Source organism: Odocoileus virginianus, chromosome 11, assembly GCF_023699985.2.
Source record: "Odocoileus virginianus isolate 20LAN1187 ecotype Illinois chromosome 11, Ovbor_1.2, whole genome shotgun sequence".
In the NCBI taxonomy this organism is placed as follows: Eukaryota; Metazoa; Chordata; class Mammalia; order Artiodactyla; family Cervidae; genus Odocoileus; species Odocoileus virginianus.
In genome coordinates, this window is record NC_069684.1 from 41,822,283 (window position 1) to 41,833,606 (window position 11,324).

The 11,324-nt window shown below is 39.7% G+C and overlaps 1 protein-coding gene across 2 annotated transcripts in view; it reads left to right on the forward strand.

Moving 5' to 3' along the window:
• SELL (selectin L) overlaps positions 1 to 10,660 on the forward strand; it is a 29,935-nt gene extending 19,275 nt beyond the window's left edge. The window contains exon 9 of one of the 2 annotated variants that reach the window (XM_070474338.1): positions 9,784 to 10,660. In XM_070474338.1, the coding sequence (XP_070330439.1) occupies positions 9,784 to 9,799 (16 nt within the window). In that variant the 3' untranslated portion in view covers positions 9,800 to 10,660. Of the gene's footprint in view, positions 1 to 1,482; positions 2,593 to 9,783 lie in introns of those variants that run through there. The other variant, XM_020874142.2, reaches the window with a different exon arrangement.
• Positions 10,661 to 11,324: the final 664 nt, after the last annotated feature.

The following is an 11,324-nucleotide window of genomic DNA, read 5'->3' on the forward strand; positions in this document are numbered from 1 at the left end:
GTGTCTTACATCATTAAAGATTGCCTATAAGCCTGTGAATGTAGGTACTATTAATTTTTCCATTTTAAGGTGGAGGGCCAATGAACTTAACTACCTGAGGTCACTGAATAAATGGCAGAGCTGAGATTTGCACCCATCTAGATCCAAAGACCATGATTCAGGTCACCCATCATGATCTGAAGATCTTAACATCTGTGCTTCTAGAACTCAGATCTCTTGAGTCCGAGGTTGGAGTTGTACTGGGTTGGCCAAAAAGTTCATTTGGGTTTTTCCATAAGGTCTTACGGAAAAACCTAAGCGAACTTTTTGACCAACCCAGTAAGTCCCAGATACCCTCCTCCCTCAGTGTTGTAAGTTTTTTGCACTGAAACCATTCTGTGATGACACTGAGGAAGGGTGGGGTGGCAGAGGTAGAATGTGTTTCTAAAACAAGCCAAAGGTAAAATGAACACCATCACACACAACACTGCATATCAGTTTTTAAGTCCTTGAGCTAACCTGCATAGTCCTTTGTGCCAATTCCTATTAGCATTTGGTTGGTGAATGACTGACTGTTAGGGCATTTGTGGTTTCAATTCTTGCTGGGTTATTTTGACTCTTCTGCAAACTGGCTCTGTTTACCACCTCATTTGGTTTCTAGTGTCTAAATTCTGCCCGGTAAAAGCTACACCCAAGATACACAGGAAGATACGATGCCAACCTCAGAGGGGTGGGGGGGGATACGTGAAATTTTGTTTTTAGAAACATTTTTATCTCTGTAATTGGCAAGCGTGCTTGCAGCTGCTGAACTGTGGTTTACCCTGGCAGTTCATCATGAGAGCAGAGTCTCAGAATCTGGTTCTTCTTTGAAGGGTGTTATTAAGACATACCCTATTTGGTTCTCCCTTGTTCTTTCCAAGAATAAGACAATTGTTTCACACATACACAAGTGTCATTTTTTTTCTCACAAAACTAATCACCTCCTCAAATCACATCCCACCAGCATCAGGCCCTTCGAACTACTATTGCACTACCTTTCACAAGTTTTGATTCCCTTTGATGTTTTTTCCATTTAAATGTCTTATTCTACATTTCTGACTTTCCACTGTTCAGATTCTATCAAAATGCCCTTCATACTCATTAGATCTGAAGACAAAGTCTGTTCTGTCGAAATTTCTCTCCCTGTGGGTTCTGAGGTCTGGCTGCTTTGAGCATTACCCAAGAGCCTGTTAGAAATGTGGAATCTCAGATCCTCTCAGACCTGAACAGGGTCTGTGTTTTAGCACCATGTCTGGGTGGTAAGCAACTGAAATGGTGAGGAGCATGGCTTTGGGGTTGACTTCTCATTCCTGTGCCTCATTGAATGATTTGCATCTTGTAACTCATCTGAAATACGGAGTTCCTTTGCTTCTGACCTTTAGTGACAATTTATCTTTACCACCAACACTTTAAGTTTTGCACTTTTTCAGTTTCTAAGTTTATTTTCTCTGGTTTTTCATTCAGCACGGTTGATGCATATTAAACGACCTGCTCTGAAAGAAAACTCTTGGAATATGAAAGTGTCAGTGGATCCTTCAAATCCTCTTATGAAAAGGTTTGCTAATGGCATCTTCTACACTGAAGAGGAAGTGTGAGTTTCCCAGCACACCCGAAGAGTTTTCAACATGACCAGCTGCTCCTTCTGTTCCCGCTTTGCTCCATCTCCCATCCCTCAACTTTCAGCCTGCAGTGGGGAGTTTAATAGCTTAGCCTTTCAGCCTTTTTTCCATGGACTACCAAGACCATGGGAAAAAGGAGTACTATGGAATGTAAATGCAGATTTCATTCTCGCTCTCAATTCTGGCATCCAGCTTCAATTCCATGCTGTACCTGATAACATATACTTTTAAATATAGTGAAAATTTGATACATATATAACTCTAGGCTCACTTTTGTTACAGTTCACACTTTATCTCCCTAGTCCTTCCAGTGTACTGTGGGGGCAGTTCATAAAATGATGTTATCCTTGCTTTCCAGCTCGAATGGTACTGGGGATCTGCTCCAACCAGGAAAAGTCCTATTTGCAGTGTAGCCCCAGCCTCTATAAATAGAGGCCATCCTATTTAACTGCCTCCAGTTGCCTGCCTTCTTCAGCCATCTCTCCGCAGTTGGCTTATTTCCACATATAGCAGCTCATGAGCACCAAACAAAAGAAGAGAAGAGAAAGGCTGCACTGTTGGTTTTATTTTTTTTAATTATTTTTGGATTGGGGTTTTAATGTTTGTTTTTTATTAGCCCCATCCAGATGTTTCTCCTATGACCACTCATCACTAGAATGGCAGCTGCAGGCATCTCTTTGATGTCATACAGAAGAGCTAAAGCAAGTGGAAAGAGATGCCTTGACTCATGATTGAAATGCCCCTCCTTCCTCACCCTCAGTCTTCTTACGTATCCACCTTGATTCTATCTACTCTTTCTGATTCATCTCAGGCATCCCCCACCCTTAGCACTGTTTTCATAACTAATCCTTAACTAGTTCAAAGTGTGGAAATCTCCCCTTCCTGGCCTCCTACTGCAAGATTAGTAACATGCATTTTTTTGTACTTAAATACAATTTTTATTTTTTACAAAATATTACCTAGTTTGTTATTTTTTAAATTATTGTTAAGTGTGTTTTCTCCCCAGGGAATTTCTAACCCCCTTATAGGCAAACACTGTGCCATGTCCCTGGAATGTCTAATTGATAACTTGATACTTAGTAAGTGTGCATTCAAATAAATCAGAAAGAGAAAACAGTGTACTGTCAATATCAGTTGCAGCAAATTCCTTCTCCATGGCACGTGATGACCCATAAAGATACTCATCTAATGTCAAGGGCTTAATTCTTATAAGAGAATAGGGCCCTGTGTAACAAACTAGTTGGAAATATTCCTTGCACCGTGGCCAATATCACTTTCTTACAAACTTGTACATGTTATGAGAATCATTTTTTCATAATGATTACATTTTCCTTCCTCAAAGCCACCTCAGATTCTGCATTATGTCAGGACCATTGCAAATGATTCTCCATGATGTGCACCGTAAATTGAGGATGTGCCATTCACATTCATGTAGCTTAGAATAAGTCCTTCAAAGTTGTGCAGGGCACAGTCTGCACAGACTCACAGGCAGTCCTGATTGCAAGAGCTTATTCAACTAAGATATCAAGACCAAAGAGCACAAGTAGAGGTGGCTACTTAGGGGTAAGATATACAGACTTAAACACACAGTCCTACGTTTAAGCCCTGAGGCTACTATATGATCTTAGGAATTATGTCACATGACATTTCTTAAAGATTCATAAATAAATAAAGATTCATAAAATAAATTCCTCAAAGACCTTGGGTTTAACATCCCTAAGACTTTGTCATAAAGATGAAGTACTCCTGGCTTACCTCACAGGGTTATTGCAATGATTGGGTATGAAATTGCTTTGTGAACTGAACCTTAAATGTAGATTTTTTTTTTCCCACCCAAATCTTATCTTACATGCATTCAGTGGTATAGGATTCTGGCCTTAGGCAAGGGCTTGAACACAAGCAGATCTGTAGGTCTCCTCCTGAGATTAGAAACTGGAGGGGATCCTTCACTTGTGTCCCAATCACAGCCCAGTGCTCAGATTTTCCCCACAAAAGGTCAGCTTTATTCTATATAAATATTTCCATTCATTAGACTTGTTAAAAGGAGACTGAATTAATATTTTATATAGAGATTTTGTTACACTATGGGAGGTTCTATCATATTATTCTGAATTGGAGAGTATATATATATATATTTTTAATAAACTTTATTAAGGTGAAAAAAAAAAAAAGAAAAGGTCAGCTCTACTACCTGTGCCCTTGCTGGGGTGAGATGGGAGGGGATGGGTTGGAGAATCAGACCCTCTTGGTTGGGATCCAGTCTCTACCTCTATTGGGTGACCCTGTAAGCCATTAACCTCTCTGAATTTCAGATTTAGTTTGAAATAGGGATACCATCATCTTCCTCACACAGTTATGCTCCAGATTAAATGAAATAACCCATTTCTCCCATAACCCAGAATACCAGCCTTCATGAAACTGATAGAATCCAAGGGAAATAGAATGATCCATTCCTCTGGATTTGTTTCCAGAGCTTGGTGGACCTGTGCTATATTATTTTAGTTTCCTCAAGAAATATTTTATTAAATTAAGGTTTAATCTTGTGACTTTAGCCCTGATAAATATGTCCCCTGAATGTTACCCACCACCCCTTGGCCTCCCTAAGACTGTGCTGTGTTCTTTGTCACACGTCTGAAACAGACCTAACTCCATAATAAGTTAATGAGAAAGAGATGAGGCAAGAAAGAGGTTTTATATTGAAGTCATACTGTTTAATAAAGTTATCCTCTAGACATCTATGTTCTTTCCCATCAAGGTTCCTAGTCTCTGCCAGCTGACTCAACTCTTTTATTTCCCCTTTTCTGCAAAGTTCTGAAATTACTTTTCTCTTGACTCCTAGCAATTTGGTTCTTCCTTCTGTTCACATGCTGCATTCAGGAAAGAAAAGCTGCCAACACCAAAACAACCCCTAACCCATGACAAGAGACAGGAAAATTTTTAGGATAAGTAATGAGATTTTCATGATCCTTTGGCCTTAGTCTTGTCTATCTAGTGACATTTGGTATTTCATGAGAAAGAGCCTTCCCTGTATGACTCTGAAAGGTTTCAATGGAACTAAGGTTTATTCCTAGACAGCGTATTAAAAATTAGAGACATTACTTTGCTGACAAAGGTTCGTATAGTCAAAGCTGTGGTTTTCCCAGTTCCAGTTCCAGTTCCAGTTCAGTTACTCAGTCGTGTCCAACTCTGCAACCCCATGAACTGCAGCACGCCAGGCCTCCCTGTCCATCACCAACTCCCAGAGTCTACCCAAACTCATGTCCATTGAGTCAGTGATATTCCAACCATCCAACCATCTCATCCTCTGTCGTCCCCTTCTCCTCCTGCCCTCAATCTTTCCCAGTATCAGGGTCTTTTCGATGAGTCAGCTGTTTGCATCAGGTGGCCAAAGTATTGGAGTTTCAGCTTCAACATCAGTCCTTCCAATGAACACCCAGGACTGATCACCTTTAGGATGGACTGGTTGGATCTCCTTGCAGTTCAAGGGACTCTCAAGAGTGTTCTTCAACAGCACAGTTCAAAAGCATCAATTCTTCTGTGCTCAGCTTTCTTTATAGTCCAACTCTCATATGACTATACATGACTACTGGAAAAACCATAGCCTTGACTAGACGGACCTTTGTTGACAAAGTAATGTCTCTGCTTTTTAATATGCTGTTTAGGTTGGTCATAACTTTTCCTTCCAAGGAGTAAGCGTCTTTTAATTTCATGGCTGCACTCACCATTTGCAGTGATTTTGGAACCCCAAAAAATAAAGTCTGTCACTGTTTCTACTGTTTCCCCATCTATTTGCCATGAAGTGATGGGACCGGATGCCATGACCTTAGTTTTCTGAATGTTGAGCTTTAAGCCAACTTTTTCACTCTCCTCTTTCACTTTCATCAAGAGGCTCTTTAGTTCTTCTTATGTGTGGATGTGAGAGTTGGACCATAAAGAAGGTAAAGTAAGTAAAGTTTATTTTACTTTTCTAAAATAAACAACAAAATTATAAAATTTCCTTGACATTTCTTTTGCTGTACCCAGAAATATCAATATGTAGTATCTTAAATATTATTCAATTAATAATAATCAAAATTCTCTTTGAGATTTTTTTGACTTAGGATTTGTTTAAATACTTTGACATTATTAAGCATACTGGGATTTTAAAAGTTTTTCAACTTTGAAAAGGCTTTTATCTATATAATTTTGATTTTTCAAAACTTATTAACACTTGCTTTATATTCTATTATATGATCTATTTCTCTACATGTTCCATGTGTAATAGAATTGATTAATTGTTGTATTCTATACACATCCATGAAATCAAACATAGGTGTTTTTTCATGAGGACTGTGGTTGAGTGTACCCTGATGAAGATGAGAGGCCTGATATCTATAAAGTTGGGCTCTTTAAACACACTGCAGTGTAGGAACAAGCAGTAGTTTCTAACTTCTGGGCCTTAAATTCCTGCTGAGTAAGGAACCTTTATTTTTTAATCATCCATATATACATCTATATTTTTTTCCAATTAATGGATAGTGAAAATAACTACCACCCTGCAGTTTTTAAACATTGAGTGTTCATTATAACACAAAAGTTTGGAAACTTCTCCTCAGGTATATCCTTTCTAAAGATATACTGATTTCTCGAGAGCATTCACACAGTGCTTCAGAAGTAATTAGCACAATTGTGCATGTCACATGTGTATCATCAAACTTGCCTCCTGCCTGTTAACTCTAAATCCATATGAAACTGACCATGTAATCAAAGGTGAACCCAATGGACGGTCCCAGCACACCAAGACAGGGGAGGCCAGTCTGCATGAGGGTTTCTGTCGAAACTGCATTGTGGAAACTAAACACAGATTGCTTTTAGTTAAGGATTCACTGGTGGCTTAGAGGGTAAGTGAAAGTGAAGTAGTTCAGTCATGTCCGACTCTTTGCGACCCCATGGACTGTAGCCTACCAGGTCCTCCGTCCATGGGATTTTCCAGGCAAGAGTACTGGAGTGGGTTGCCATTTCAAGTCTGCCTGGAATGAGGGAGACCTGGTTTCCATCCCTGGGTTAGGAAGATCCCCTGGAGAAGGAAATGGCAACCCACTCTAGTATTCTTGACTGGAAAAGTCCCATGGATGGAGGAGCATGGCAGGCTACAGTCCATGGGGTCACAAAGAGTTGGACATGATGGAGTGACTACTTCCCTTAGGGTTCAGAATTGACTAGAGCTTTTTAGTCTGGGGACTTTTTCCATTCTCACACTCCACCACTTGTCTTTGTGAATCCAAAGTCATTCTGTCATATCCTTGACTCAGTCCTAAATTAAGAATAAAGGAGAAATGTTCATGTAGAGGAAATATAACAAAGGAGGGACTTTCCTACAAGATCCTTGAAAAAAAAAAGAATATTTGCATAAACCATTTTTAACCAGCGTCTTTGTTTTGTATCTTTCCTTTCTGAATGCTTTGTTATACCCCCCTGCAGTTCCCTTTCTGTCCCTGGACCCCAGCTAGTCGGAGACCAAAACCGAATTCTGTTTCACTTTGGAATCTTCCTGGCTCCACCCTCATTATCATGCTTGAGTGACTACATCTACTGACCTGTCTCCCTACTTCCATTTCTTTCCACTCCTAAACCCCTAGGAGCACTAATCTTCCCAGAATATCACTGTAATCCTGTCCTTCTCTTGCTCAAGCTTCCCCAGAAACTACCAAGTAAACTTCACATGTGTTAGTCTGGAGTTTAAAGATATTCTGTGCCTTGTTCTTTGCTGATTCTCTGCTAAGCCCATATGCCTGTCTGATATCTCTGACTTCCATACCTTTGTCTTAGTTAACTTACCTTCTGGTTCATAACTAGACCTCACTCAAGATTTATTTTATCTGTAAACTCTGCTGCCCTTTGTCAAGTGGCCCCTCTCTCCTCTGGACTGCGGTATCTCTGAGCTTGCACACTCAGCATGCCACAGGTCACACTGCCTGCACATGCAGTTAGAGGTGTTCTCCTCCCTCCCCTCCAGATGCTGGGTCCCTCAGGGCAGGACTTGGCTCCTGGTAACATTGTTTACAATAGTAACTTTTCAGTAGACATTTATCACTTAATTAAAGACTACAATCTATGCTGCCGGCTGCTCTTTACCCTAAACATGACCGTATAACTAAAATTTAAAAAGCAACCACTTTGAGCATCTATCATCCTCCATGTATAGGAGTGTGTTCTAAGGATGCTGAGATCAAGAGACACAGCCTGGTCTCTCAAGGTCACTTTCTTGGGTGATTTTGGCATGAACTGGGGAATGGCCACATTCTTTCAGCCTACCCAAGCAGCTCAGTATTAATATTTAAAATTAAATCTATTTCGAGTAATTTTTATTACCTTTTTTCTTCAACATTGGACACATAGCTCCATTTATTTATTTTAAGATTTATTTTATTCATTTTAAATGTGTTATTTTAATGTGTTATTTTTTATATTATTTATTTTAAATGTGTTAGTTTCTGCTGTATAGCAAAGTGATTCTGTTATACATATATATATATATTCTTTTTCATTATAAGATATTGAATATAGCTCCCTGTGTTATACAGTAGGACCTTGTTGTCTATTTTTTATACAGTAGTTTGTATCTGCTAATCCCAAAAACCTGATTTATCCCTTTTGTCTTCTGTGTCTGTGAGTCTGTTTCTGTTGTGTAAGTAAATCCATTTGCACCGTACTTTAAATTTCACACGGAAGTGATATATCATATTTGTCTTTCTCTGTCTGATTTACTTAATATAATCTCTAGGTCCATCCATGTTGCTGCAAATGGCATTATTTCATTCTTTTTTGTGGCTGGGTAATATTCCATTGAGTCTATATGTGTGTATATATATATCGCATCTTCTTTGTCCATTCTGTCAATGTACATTCAGGTTGATGCCTTGGCTATTGTAAATAGTACTTCTATGAACTCTGGGGTGCATGTATCTTTTCAAATTAGTTTTCTCTGGATGTATGCTCAGGATCATATGGCAGTTCTATTTTCAGTTTTCTTAAGGACCTCCATTCTGTTTTCCATAGTGACTGCACCAATTTACATTCCCACCAACAGTGGAGGAGGGTTCCGTTTCTTCACACCATCTCCAGCATTTATTGATTGTGGACTTTTTAATGATGGCCATTCTGACTGGTGTGGGGTGATACCTCATTGTAGTTTTCATTTGTATTTCTCTGATAATGAGTAGTGTTGAGCATCTTTTCAGGTGGCTATTAGACATCGCTATGTCTTCTCTGGAGAAATGTCTATTTAGGTCTTCTGTCCATTTTTTAAATTGTGTTGTTTGTTTTTGGTATTGAGTTGTTTGAACTCTTTGTATATTTTGGAAATTAAATCCTTGTCATACACAGATATTTTTTTAAAAATATATATGTATTTATTTTTGGTTGTGCTGGGTCTTCACTGCTGAGCATGGGCTTTCTTTAGCTGGGGTGAGTGGGGGCTACTCTCTTGTTGCGATGTGCAGGCTTCTCACTGGAGTGGCTTTTCTTGTTGCGGAGCACAGGCTCTCAGGCTTGTAGGCTTCAGTAGTTGTGGTGCCTGGGCTTAGTTGCATCATGGCATGTGGGAGCTTCCAGGACCAGGGACTGAACTCATGTTCCCTGCATTGGCAGGTGGATTCTTAACCAATGGACCAGCAGCAAAGTCCCACAGAGCTCTTTTTTTTTTTTTTTTTTTTTTGCTCTTTTTAATATCACCTTTCCTTACCTGTTAAACAGACACTAGCCATGTGGACTAAAGTTATTTAACACTTTTGAGTCTCAGTTTCCTAAAATTTGAAATAGGGACAATAATACCTGTGGCCAAGGATTAAATTCTATGAGGAGTGTAACCCAGATGTCAAGTAGGGTCTCTCTGCCCCTGAAAATCCTGATTATTAATGGATTTTATGGATTATCATTAATAGACTATACAATGCATCAGAATATTTACTGTGGAAGCCCAAAACCCTCTCTGAAACTTCTCAAAATTCCCTTAATTTTCATGCTTACCTTGGTACTAATTTTCTTCTAAATATTTTGCTTCTGCCAAAGTATTTTTTTTTAAGATTTTTAAATTGTGGGCCACCAAATTAAAAAGTCTTTATTTAATTTATTACAAATTGCTCCCATTTTATGTTTTGGTTTTTAGGCCACAAGGCATGTGAGATCTTACACCAACCAGGAATCAACCATGAATCCCCTCCATTGGAAGGCGAAGTCTCAACAACTAGACTGCCAGGAAAGTCCCTGCCAAAATATTTTGATCCAGCTTTGCTTTTTGTGGCTATTTTTTCATAACTGCTGTTTTCCCAAACTAAGGAAGCCACCCCTTCACCTTAAACCCCTCCTTCAAAGCAACCTGAATACTGGTCTGTGTTTGCAGTAGAATATTTGCAGTGACAGTGATAGTCACTCAGTCATGTCTGATTCTGCTACTCCATGGACTGTAGCCCGCCAGACTCCTCTGTCCATGGGATTCTCCAGACAAGAATACTGGAGTGGGTTGCCATTCCCTTCTCCAGGGGATCTTCCCAACCCGGGGATCGAAACTGGGTCTCCCGCACTGCAAGTGGATTCTTTACCATATGAACCACAGGGAAGCCCAGAATGATTACAGGTTTGTGTAATGCTGGGGGAATCATACCATTTAATATACACATTGATCCTAACAGGCTGGGATGCTCCTACAGAGTTCTTGCTTCTCACTACTTTTCTATTTTCATTCCTCTCTATCTTCATTACCTTCCCTCTTTTTCTTTGTCACACCCTCACAGGAGCAAAGAAAACTAACTTCCCTGCATTATTTTTTATGCACAGCAGCCTCATTATATATTACCACTGCTCAAGTTTCTGCCAACACTGAGTCTGAATCTGAAGGGTCTCACTTTCAGCCTTAGAGGATTCCTAAGAAAAGAAACTTTTTTCCCCCAATTTTTATTTGAATGACACATAAAATGATTGGATGTAAGTAAAACAAGTTTAAAATAATAAACTTAAAAGAATCTATTACTCTGCTAGTATCACCATCATGACTACTGTTGCTGTCAGAGCTGTTTGTATTGGAAACACTACAACTTGATCTCATACGTGGAACAAGCTTCATACCAAGATGTTGAACAAACCTTTGTTGTTGCTGGTCAGTCACTCAATTGTGTCCAACTCTTTTCCACCCCGTGGACTGCAGCACACCAGGTTTCCCTGTCCCTCACCATCTCCCAGAGCTGGCTCAAACTCATGTCCATTGAGTTGGTAATGCAATCCAATCATCTTGTCCTCTGTCATCCTCTTCTCCTCCTGCCATCAATCTTTCCCAACATCAGCATCTTTTCTAATAAGTCGGCTCTTCACATCAGGTGGCCAAAGTATCAGAGCTTCGGCTTCAGCATCAGTCCTTCCAGTGAACATTTAGGGCTGATTTCCTTTGGGATTGACTGGTTGGATCTCCTTGCAGTCCAAGGGACTCTCAAGAGTCTTCTCCAACACCACAGTTCAAAAGCATCAATTCTTCAGTGCTCAGCCTTCTTTATGATCCAACTCTCACATCTATACATGACTACTGGAAAAACCACAGCTTTGACTACGCGAACCTTTGTCAGCAAAGTACTGTCTCAGCTTTTTAATATGCTGTCTAGGAATAAAACTTAGTTCCATTGAAACCTTTCAGCGTCACACAGGGAAGGCTGTATCTTA